Here is a 12,379-nt window from a genome sequence, read left to right as displayed (position 1 = left end):
CTGGACCACAGAGTGAAGGCAAAAGGGCCAACGAGTGCTACGCATCTCTGGGAACTCCTTCAAGACTGTTGGAAAACCATTTCCGGTGACTACCTCTTGAAGCTCATCAAGAGAATGCCAAGAGTGTGCAAAGCAGTAATCAAAGCAAAAGGTGGCTACTTTGAAGAACCTAGAATATAAGACAAATTTTCAGTTGTTTCACACTTTTTTGTTAAGTATTTCATTCCACATGTGTTAATTCATAGTATTGATGCCTTCAATGTGAATCTACAATTTTCAGTCATGAAAATAAAGAAAACTCTTTGAATGAGAAGGTGTGTCCAAACTTTGGCACTGGCTGCCGGGGAGCAGTGTTCTGGTGTACCAAGTAAGTTTCAATAGGGCAGCAATCACAATGTTGATTGGCTGAAAAAAGTGTTGCATCTACAGCACTTTTAACCGCTTCAGACAATCACTTTAGTTAGCATGAGCCACTGAGCCCAGTGATTGGCTGCAGTGGTTGGGACCACTGTAGATGTGACATCTTCTCTGCAGTCAGTCAACAAAGACCACAGGGAGGTGAGTAACATATCCGTTTGTTATTTTAGACCTCTTCATCCCTACGGTACAACAACATTTTATTAAAAGTGTAATACTACAGTATTACTACAAATATAATTAATAGGTATGTAACCTTATTTTTTTCTATTTTCTCAGTTGTAATATACTAATTTAGTGGTTAATGGTTCTACTATAAAGTTGGTATCTCCTCGAGCTCTGGACAGCTGTAAGGTCAGTTCAGGCAAATTCCCCATGGGAAGAAAGTGAGAGATTTGATATAATAAAAAAAATAATAGCTAAGATCTGACACATGACTGCCCTGGAAAAGCCAATTTCAGTTTTTCTGCTGACATTCTCACTGATAGTTTGCAGATTTAGACCACCCAATGCAAAAAAATGAATGCAAAATATAAATTCCAGTAATCTCCAGCGAATTATAATGGGATCAGACTGTACTGAACGAAAGACCACTTGACCTGGTTCTATGTATTTTCCTGGGACAGCTAATGAATGAAGGATTTTTAAAACCTTCCTGCACTTTCATTAAAGGGTTACTCCCTAAAAATACATGACTTGTTGAATGCTGGGGGTCTCACTGCTGGGATACCAGTGATCCCAAAATTGTGGCTCTGGAACCTCAATTCTAAATGGAGTTGAGGTGTGCTTGCTTGACCTTCATTCCATTCATTGTCTGTAGGACTGCATTCTTAGCTATTACTTGGCAGTGCCATAGGCAATACAATGAACGTAGGTCGAGAATGCGCACCTCCTCACCAATCACTGTCTATAGGACTGCATCCTCAGCTATTACTGGTGGCTCCATAGGTAATGCATATACTGTAGACCGAGCATGTGCACCTCCACTCCATTCATTGTCTATAGGACTGCATCCTCAGATATTACTGCTAGTTCCATAGACAATGCATAGAACGCAGGACAAGCAAGTGCACCTCCACTCAATTCAATATAGGGATGCAGAGCCCCACTGCTATGGGATCACTGGGGTATTATCCTATGGATAATAGTAGTGTTTTGGGGGGGAATAACCCATTAATGAAATAAAATACATTATCAGAGTCTCTCATGTACTTTGGGACATTGACAAAACACATACAATTAGAAAAGGGAAAAATCTAAATTTTCTTTGCATATTAAAGTGGTTAATTTCTTTGGAAAATGCGGCCAATTTGGAAGAACATCCCAGCTACAGCATATGGAGGTTTTGGGCTTCTTCCAGTGATGTCTAATGCAGCTGTAATAAGTCTGTCCTAATGTAATACAAGTATCAGAATCTATAAAACTTAAAATAACTGATGTGTCTCATTTTCTTGTATAGAGCACTGGAATCACTGAATCATTTACTCCATACATGCCCAGCTGTATTGTCATATATTTTATTATATTCACCCCCATCACGCTCAGCCTGAAGTTTTTCTCATACTGCAGATTTTGTTGCAGAAATTATTTAAATTGAAAATCAGATCCATTCATCTCAATGGTGATGAGACTTGCTGAACTTTCCACAATATAACATAGCGAATGTGACTACAATATATGCTTAATTGTCTTATACTGTACACATTAGGCAAAAGAGAGTTTTTCAACATAAAATGTCAGTTCAAACCAAGCACGGGGAGTCGGGGCGCAGACCCGGACCGGCAAAATCCGGATCTGCGCGGTTTGAGCGGCAGATCCGAGTCCGACCTGGATGCGGGATTGCGGGTGCACGATCCGTATTCGGCATTTTTTTTTTTTCTCTCTCTCTCTCTCTCTCATATTCCAGATTCCGGATTCGGACTTCTTTGTCAACCCGCCGCTGATCCGCCGGACCCGGATTATTTGCAGTCCGCTCAACTCTAGTTATGAGCAAATTCTCATCTACTTGTTTTCCACCTATCTCTGCCCTCCTCTGCTGCTATAAAGCCAAAACTGTCAATCAAGTCAAAGAGTGGTGGACTATGGCTGACGTGTTCCTGCCCTTGATGACACCAATCGCATCATCATAGTGTTCAGTGTAATGTAATATGAATAATGTCCTGCGTCTTTTGTAATGATTGTGATATGTGAATTGTATTGTTTTCCTTTGTAAGGTACCATATTTTTTGTTTTATAAGACGCACCGGATTATAAGACGCACCGCAAATTTAGAGAGAATACAATAGGCAAAAAAAAGGGGGTCAGTCTTACAATCTGGTGGTGTCTTACTGGGAGGAGGGCGGCAGCAGTGGTGAAGTGGGGTCACAGGAGGCAGAGGCAATGCTGGAGTAGGGCCATGCTGCAGGCAGTGCGGTGGGTGTCCCAGATGCTCTGTCAGTGGTGCGGCTTCAAAGAAATGGAGCTTGGAGTTGGCGCATGCACAGATTGAGCTCAATGACAAGTCAAGATCTCATCTGCGCACGCACCATCTCCGGGCACAATTTTCCATAAGTCCTCGGCAAAAAGATCAATGGGCTGGATGCGATGCATGCGCAGATGAGATCTTGAGCAGAGAGCTCCATCGGCGCATGTACCGAGTCTGGGCACCATTGAAGCATGCACCGCCGACAGAGCATCTCGAACACTTACCGCATCGCAATGCTCTACTCCACACAGCAAGCACAGCGCCCACAGCCAGTATAGCGCCCACAGCCAGCACAGCCCCTACAGCCAGCACAGCCCCAGCAGCCAGCACAGCGCCCATTATCCACCTCCCAGTAAGGTTATGTGTGCACGTTGCGTCCTGTACCTTGCAGAAAAAAACGCATCCTCTGGCAGAATTTGTCAATGTCAAATTTCGTTGTGACCACAAAAACGCAGGAAAAATGCATGCGTTTTTCTTGAGTTTTTGCCGCGTTTGACCTCGTTTTACATGCTTTTTCAGTGCTTAAAATGGGATGCGTTTTCAATACAAAGACACTTCTAAATAAAGTTTGAACATTCAAACACTACGAAAAAAAGGAAAAAAAAAATCATGCTTTAAATCATACACTATAATGATAATTTTCATAAAAAGATTATTGAGATTTAATATTTATGTTAAAAATAAATTTATCTTATTGTTTGACTCTTTTTTTAAAGTCGGCCTGCATGTGAGGGCAAAAGGAAACCTCTTGACCTCACTATAATGCCAAAAACGCATGCTTAAATTATATAGCTTATTATAACTATATATGTTTGGTATCTGCCTACCTGGACTGACCTGGATAATCATAGTGCCCAGTCAGTTTTACAATATAGTGAACATGGTAAATAAAAAATCCAAAAAACAATTGTGGAATTGCATTTTTTTTTTCAATTTCCACACACTTGGATTTGTTTTCCAGTGTATCTCATGATAAAATAAATGATGTCTTTCAAAAGTACAACTCGTCCCAGAAAAAGCAAGCCCTCATATGGCTATTGGAATGGAACTATAAGGCTATGTGTCCACGCTAGAATGTCCCTGCGGATTTTTCTGCCTGAAAATCCGCGACTTTCGCGGCAAATCCGCACCCGCGGATTTACCGCGAATTTACCGTGGATTTACCGCGGATTTGCCGCGGATTTTGATGCGGATTTCATTTTTTTTTTTTTCCCCCATTCAAAACCAAAAATCCGGACCAAATCTGCACCAAACAATTGACATGCTGCAGATTTTTCCGGATCAAAATCCGCGGCAAATCCGCAGCGGAAAAATCCGCAGCATGGACACAGCATTTCCAAAATGCCATTGAAATGGCTTGGAAGTGCTGCTGCTGCAGATTTTCGGGAAATCCGCGGCAAATCCGCGGCAAAATCCGCGCAAAATCCGCGCAAAATCCGCAGCGTGGGCACATAGCCTTAAACAGATGTGGCTCTTGAAAGAACATGAGGAAAAAACTAAAGTGTAAAAACAGAAAATCTGAGGCTGTGAAGGGCTTAAAAGCTTCACTCCAAGGGTAAAATATCGAAGAAAAAAAGTGGCTCCTTACTCAGAACTTGTTACGAGATCAAAACTGGCCAGTGTTTGCTCTAATTTTATTCTTGTGTCTCCCCTGAGTATTTTGTCTCATGTTTTGTTTTTTTTTTATTTAGCCATATGCTGATTTTTATGATCTTTACACCCCCTTGGTAAAGAAGAATAAAGCTGGTGTCACACATAACGACGACGACAACGACGTCGCTGCTACGTCACCATTTTCTGTGACGTTGCAGCGACGTCCCGTCGCTGTCGCTGTGTGTGACATCCAGCAACGACCTGGCCCCTGCTGTGAGGTCGCCGGTCGTTGCTGAATGTCCAGCTTCATTTTTTGGTCGTCACTCTCCCGCTGTGACACACACATCGCTGTGTGTGACAGCGAGAGAGCGACGAAATGAAGCGAGCAGGAGCCGGCACTGGCAGCTGCGGTAAGCTGTAACCAGCGTAAACATCGGGTAACCAAGGGAAGACCTTTCCCTAGTTACCCGATGTTTACGCTGGTTACCAGCCTCCGCTCTTGCTGCCAGCGCCGGCTCCTGCACTGTGACATGTGGCTGCAGTATGCATCGGGTAATTAACCCGATGCATACTGTAGCAAGGAGAGCAAGGAGCCAGCGCTAAGCAGTGCGCGCGGCTCCCTGCTCTCTGCACTGTGACATGTAGCTGCAGCACACATCGGGTTAATTAACCCGATGTGTACTGTAGGAGAGCAAGGAGCCAGCGCTAAGCGCGGCTCCCTGCTCTCTGCACATGTAGCACAGCGATGTTATGATCGCTGCTTCTGCTGTGTTTGACAGCTAAGCAGCGATAATAACAGCGACTTACAAGGTCGCTGTTACGTCACCGAAAATGGTGACGTAACAGCGACGTCGTTGTCGCTGTCGCTTAGTGTGACACCAGCTTTAGACTTAAATAAAAAGGCTCATATCTCTGTTTATATCTGGAACCATATGGTGGTTGAAATAAAAAGCAAAAAAATAAAATAAATAATACTCAGGGGAGAATACAATAATAGTGGAAACTCACCACTTTTACACTTGTAACAGGTCCTCTTAAAGACACTGAACAATGACTGATATTGTAGGAATAACCTTTTAAGGCTGGATTCACACGATTGTATGGCATCCAATGCGAGTGCATAATGTCATGGTTTCACCTCCCCGTCCACATGGCTACGGGGTGGAGCCTTTTCTCGGGCCTCACTTCCAGAGCTTTACATTCTGTCATCTCTGGTGAACCAGCGTCGGCTATAAGCTAAGCACTGCTTTGCCTGTGATTGCTGGTCCCTGTAAGTGTTTCCTGATCCGTCCTTCCCCTGTGCTCTGTCTGTGTTCTGTCCCACCTCCTTCCTTCCCACAATAGCCCCAGTCGTTTCCCCTTCTCCTACCTCCTCACTCGGTTGCTTCCTCTGGTACTGACCTCAGCCTGACCTCGAATCCGCTTTTTCTCATTCCTCTAGTCTTCTTTCTCACCGTACTGTGTATGACCTGGCCTGCCTGACCATCCCCGTACACCCCTCCGTATTCTGGCTGACTATGCAGGGCAGTGCTCCAGCACACACTGTATGTCCACCTCCATGCTGATTTAGCTCTGTGTAGTGTCTTTTCCTACAGGGCTCCAGCTTCCCCTGGTGGTGGCCTGACATATTGGATGCGATATGCTAATGACCTTTGACTCCCGCTCTGCTGCCAGTGTGAGCCGAGTGTCATGCAACTGTATTCAGGTCACAGCTGCGGAGGAGAGGGAGGAGCTTCTGAGGAGAGGGAGGGAGTAAAATCCCCATTTCCTCCATTGTCAGCCTGTGCGTATATCGCACTGCACTTGGATGTTATCTGAGTGCAGTCCGATGGTTCACTCACACCCATAGACTTGTGTGGGTGCAAGTGACACGTCTCTCGCTGACAATCGCAGCATGCTGCAACTTTTTGCTCATCCAGAATCTGGATGCGAAACAAGCTAAGCATCTGCTCTCCCTCATTGATCCTCATTGATGCGAGTGCAATACGAGATTTTCTCGCATTACACTCATATGCGTCATACGCTTGTGTGAGCATACCCTAACAGTGAGAATGATTTGGTTAGTAACAAAGTAATATAAAATCGAACAAGATAAATTTACCTGCTATTCTGTCTGAAATTTCAGCAGGAATTCTAAGGCTACGTTCACATTCGGTACTTGGTGAGTTTTTACCTCAGTATTTGTAGCCAAAACCAGGAGTGGGTGATAAATACAGCAGCGGTGCCCGTGTCTCTATTATACTTTCCCTCTGATTGTTCCACTCTACTGAGGTAAAAAGTTCATTAAATACTCAATGTGGCACGAGGCCTGATAGAAAAACAGGCACCACTTCTGTATTTATCACCCACGCCTGGTTTTCTCTTAGGCCAGAGTCACACTTGTGAGAGACTCGTGCAAATCTTGCATCACATCACCCGACATGGCCTGCAGCTCTCTGGACAGGAGCATCTCAGCTGCATAGAAATACATGCAGCTGACCCGCTCCTGTCAGGAGAGTATGTGGCCATGCCGGGTGATACGATGTGAGACTCGCGCGAGTCTCTCACAAATGTGAATCCAGCCTTACAAATACTGAGGTAAAAGCTCAGTAAATACTCAGTGTGTGCACGTGGCCTTACAAATACTGAGGTAAAAACTCACCAAATACTCAATGTGTGCACGTGGCGTAACACTAACAGTACCTATACATAAGAAAAGACACAATGTCTAGTACAGGTTATATTTTAAATGTAGCTGTGGGATTATTATTGAACTGTTCCTATCAGCTTCCAAGCATTTATTCCTGTCACTAAATGTATGCATATTACGTGACACTGAGTATAAGGTAACACATCCCTCCCTTACTTCACACTTCTATTTTTACAGCAGGATTGTTGAAAATATGATTTATTTTTATCCATTATTAGATAAATAAGACATGATTTATTATGAATGTGTTTTTGTTTTTAAACCTATTGATTCATACAATCTATGCCAAAACATAGCCCTTTTTCTATTGTAAATTACGTAAGTGATAAAGATGGCATTAACTATACCGGAGGATGAGGACACAGGCTGCCACAAGGGAATAGGCCAGGAGCGTTCCAATGGACATCATATCAACCAGAGCTTTCAGGTCAAAGAGAAATGCCATTATAGCTGTAAGAAACAATAAAGATGTATTTTAGGTCTAGTTACATGACAAGTATAATCGTGTGCATAGATAGAAGGCAAATTCTGATATTGCCCTGAAAAAGCAAACAAAACAATGCAAAGATTGGCATATAACATGAATGGACAGCGCTTTCATCCCAAAATGTCTTGAAAGCTACTATAAGCTTCAGTCCACTCACTATAGGACCACAGAGCCAGATGTCTATGTACGTAGTGCCTGGATGTGCCATGTTCCTATTATGTAATTAGTTATAGGTAAGACAATGCCAATCCTGCGTTTTGTCCTTTCACTCTTTTTGCATGACAATACTGTCCTATAACTGAAAAATTCCTATCTTAACAAATATCAAAAGAACAAAACATGTGCAAATTACTCCTCTTCGTCTGCAAACCAAAAATTAGTCAATTACGTCAAGCAACGTTTATGCAGATATCATCATGCAATGCTGATACATGTACAACAAGAAAATGCTTCTTGTTAATTAACAGATATATAAATATACATCTACATTATATAGTTTATACACTGCATATACGCTGATCGTTTTAGCATTAAAACTAGAGATGAGTGAATCGATTTGATGCAAATTTTCTGAAACTTGCAGGTCCCGTCAAAACTTGCAATTTAATCTGCGCAAATTCGGCAAAAAAAATGCCCACCTGCATTTTACACTTTGCAGAAGATTGCATCACCCATAAAAGGATGATATGACATCAAGCTCCAAGGCACAGTCTTCCACATAATGCCTTGCAGCTATCATATCAAATGTTATAACATAGCCAATCAGGAGGGACTATCTTAGCCTGTCTAAAAGCTGAGGCAGGTAAAGCAGCAGCAATTTTAGGGTGATTTAGAACAAATAGAGGACAACAGAGCTCACAGCTCAGCAATAATGTTTGGAAAAGAACCCTAAAACATTGGATAAATGCCCAAGACCATTCACAATGTGTTGACTAAATGCAGCACTGAAGAAGATGAGTGTCAGAGTGTGAAAATAATACAGAGATTCTGTTGTTAAGATAAGGCCAGATTCACAATTGTGAGTGAGTCGCATAGCATCACCCGCCACAGCATGCAGCTCTCCGGACAGTAGCGGGTCAGCTGCACGCATTTCTATGCAGCCGACCCGTTCCTGTCAAGAGAGTGGCAGGCTGTGCCGGGTGATTTGATGCGAGACTCATGCAAATTACGTGCAAGTCACTTGCAAGTGTGACTATGGCCTAAGGTGGGCTTTGCACACTACGACATCGGAAGCCGATGCTGCGATGCCGAGTGCGATAGTCCCCGCCCCTGTCGCAGCAGCGATATCTTGTGATTGCTGCAGTAGCGAACATTATCGCTACGGCAGCTTCACATGCACTCAACTGCCTTGCGACGTCGCTCTGGCCGGCGAACTGCCTCCTTACTAAGGGGGTGGGTCGTGCGGCGTCACAACGACGTCACACTGCAGGCGGCCATTAGAAGCGAAGGGGCAAAGATGAGCAGGACGTAAACATCCCGCCCACCTCCGTCCTTCCGCAGAGCCGGCGTGAGACACGGTGACGCAGGTAGGAGATGTTCCTCGCTTCTGCGGCTTCTCACACAGCGATGTGTGCTGCCACAGGAACGAGGAACTACATCGTACCTGTCGCTGTGGCCAAATTATGGAAATGTCGGACCCTACACCGATGATACGATAACGACACTTTTGCGCTTGTTAATCGTATCAAAAAGTATTTACACACTACGATATCGACTACGACGCCGGATGTGACATCTATACACACTACACCTACACTGCGGCCTGCTGCCTGCCTGTGCTTTCTGTAAGTGTATTTCACTGTCTAGCATTTCTTAAAAAAATTGTTTAAAAGAACTGAGAGTCCTCAGTGGTTGATACCTTTTAATGGCTAACTGAAAAGATAGTAATAATAGCAGCTTTCGAGACTACTCAGGTCTCTTCATCAGGCATGGTATAACACAAAATCTGAAGAGTCACATATTTAGGCTATGTGCGCACGTGTGCATAATTCATGCAGTTACGCTGCGCTTTGTAGCGCACCGTAACTGCATGCGTCCTGCGTCCCCTGCACAGTCTATGGAGATTGTGCAGGGGCCGTGCGCACGTGGCGTTTTAGAGCGCAGCGCTTCGGCTACTGCTGAAGCGCTGCGTTCTAAGAAGTGACATGTCACTTCTTCCGTGCGCTTTGCCGGCAGCCCCTGCTCTGTCTATGGCAGGAGCTGCAGGCAGAGCGCATGGAATCGGCTTTTTTTTTTTTCACTACGGACATTTCTGCAGCGATTTAAAGCGCACGTGTGCTCTTCAGATCGCTGCAGAAATTTCTGCAGTGACTGTACGCAACGTGCGCACATAGCCTTATACACAACAGGACTTAGAATAGTTTTTTTTTGTTTTTTTTTACTGCACTATTCTAAGTCCTGTTGTGTATAAATATGTGACTCTTCAGATTTTGTGTTATACCATGCCTGATGAAGAGACCTGAGTAGTCTCGAAAGCTTGCAATTATTACCATCTTTTCAGTTAGCCATTAAAAGGTATCAACCACTGAGGGCTCTCAGTTCTTTTAAACAATTTTTTTATCTCTACTGGCTAACACGGTACAAAGATATATTTTACTTGTAGCATTTCTTAATAAGTCCTTTTTGGTCAGACTGTGTATTGTAATAGAAAAAGTGGCAATGCAAATGAACGCTATGAGCCAAAGGCAGCAACAGCAGCACTACCACTACCGGCAGCTGTCCTACCAACTGCAGGTCACATATGCCTCTGGCAAGAATATTATTGGGGAGATAGCAGCATATTCTTGTCCCAGTCACAACAGTCACAGCCAAAAAAACAACTGCTGACCATTGGGGTATGGACGACACAACACCTCTAAATAGATCTTGTGTGGCATATATCACCAAGACATTAGCAGCAAATCTTTAGAGAACTGTAATTAACAAGATGGGGTCTCCAAGATTCACAATTTTTACTTTCCAGCACATTCCAAAGATGTTTCCATTGAAATCTGGAGAATTGAAGAGTAAGTCAACGGCTTCAACTTTTAAGCCCCCGTCACACACAGCGAGATCGCTGAAACGTCACAGGTTTTGTGACGTATCAGCGACCTCGCCAGCGATATCACTGTGTGTGACAAGCAGCAGTGAGTGGGCCCCTGCTGCGAGGTCGCTGATCGTGACAAAACGATCAGAACCATTTTTTGCTTGTTGGTCTCCCGCTGTACATCACGCATCGGCCTGTTTGACGGAGGGAGACCAACGATTTGAATGTGCAGGGAGGCGGCGTCTGGCAGCCTGTAAGCGGCTGTACGCTGTTAACCATGGTACACATCGGGTAACTATGCAAAGCGTTTTGCTTAGTTACCCGATGTGTACCATGGTTACCAGCGTATGCTAGTTACAGGCTGCCAGATGCGGGCTCCCTGCACACGTAGCCAGGGTACACATCGGGTAACTATGCAAAGCGCTTTGCATAGTTACCCGATGTGTACCCTGGCTACCAAGCACAGTGTCGTTACACAGATCGCTGGTGACTGGTGGCTGGTCTCTGATCGCTGTGGAGATCTGCCTGATTGACAGCTCACCAGCGACCATGTAGCGACGCTCCAGCGATCCCTGCCAGGTGGGATCGCTGGAACAACGCTACGTGTGACGGGACCCTTATGCCGACGTCACACGGTACGATATATCGGGCGATATGTCATCGAGGTCACGGATTCCGTGACGCACATCCGGCATCGTCAAAGATATCGTACCGTGTGACACCTCCGAACGACTGTGAATGAGCAAAAATACTCACCTTATCTTTGCTCGTTGACACGTCGTTCATTTTCAAAAAGTCAGTCCTCCTTCTGTGCTCCGGTTGTTCATCGTTCCCAAGGCAGCACACGTCACTCCGTGTGACATTTCGGGAATGACAAACACAGCTTACCTGCGTCCCGCCGGCAATGCGTAAGGAAGGAGGTGGGCGGGATGTTACATCCCACTCATCTCCGCCCCTCCACTTCTATTGGCCGGCCGCTGTGTGACGTTGCTGTGACGCCGAACGTCCCTACCCCTTCAGGAAGAGGATGTTCGCCGCCCACAGCGAGGTCGTCCGGGAGGTAAGTACGTGTGACGGGGGTTAACAACTTTGTGCGTCACGGGCAACTAATTGCCCGTGACGCACAAACGACGGGGGCGGGTACGATCGCTCGTGCGATCACATGATAGATCGTCTCGTGTGACGCTTTAAGGCCGCTTTAAGGCCTTAAGGCCGCTTTACACACTACGACATCGCTAAAGCGATCTCATTGGGGTCACGGAATTTGTGACGCACATGCGGTCGCTTTAGCGATGTTGTTGTGTGTGACACCTATGAGCGATTTTGAATCGTCGCAAAAATGTTCAAAATCGCTCATCGGTGACATTCCCCCCTATTCTCAATTATCGTTGCTGCTGCAGGTCCGATGTTGTTCGTCGCTCCTGCGGCAGCACACATCGCTATGTGTGACACTGCATTAACGAGGAACCTCACCATACCTGCGGCCGTCGGCAATGAGGAAGGAAGAGGGTGGGCGGGATGTTATATCCCGCTCATCTCCGCCCCTCCGCTTTGATTGGGCGGCCGCTTAGTGACGTCGCTGTGACGCTGAACGAACCACCCCCTTAGAAAGGAGGCGGTTCGCCGGTCACAGCGACGTCGCTATGCAGGTAAGTATGTGTGACGGGTCCGCGCGATTTTGTGTGCCACGGGCAGTGATTTGCA

The 12,379-nt window shown here is 45.2% G+C and overlaps 1 protein-coding gene across 6 annotated transcripts in view; it reads right to left on the bottom strand.

The window, feature by feature from the left end:
- Positions 1-12,379, bottom strand: part of SLC7A2 (solute carrier family 7 member 2) — a 201,741-nt gene that overhangs the window by 28,460 nt on the left and 160,902 nt on the right. For all 6 annotated transcript variants that reach the window (XM_075347088.1, XM_075347089.1, XM_075347092.1 and 3 more), the window contains exon 8: positions 7,511-7,613. In XM_075347088.1, coding sequence (XP_075203203.1) covers positions 7,511-7,613 — 103 coding nt within the window. The remainder of the gene's footprint in view (positions 1-7,510; positions 7,614-12,379) is intronic.

Source organism: Anomaloglossus baeobatrachus, chromosome 1, assembly GCF_048569485.1.
Source record: "Anomaloglossus baeobatrachus isolate aAnoBae1 chromosome 1, aAnoBae1.hap1, whole genome shotgun sequence".
In the NCBI taxonomy this organism is placed as follows: domain Eukaryota; kingdom Metazoa; phylum Chordata; class Amphibia; order Anura; family Aromobatidae; genus Anomaloglossus; species Anomaloglossus baeobatrachus.
The sequence above is the reverse complement of the archived record's forward strand: the minus strand, read 5'-3'. Positions and strand labels throughout refer to the sequence as shown.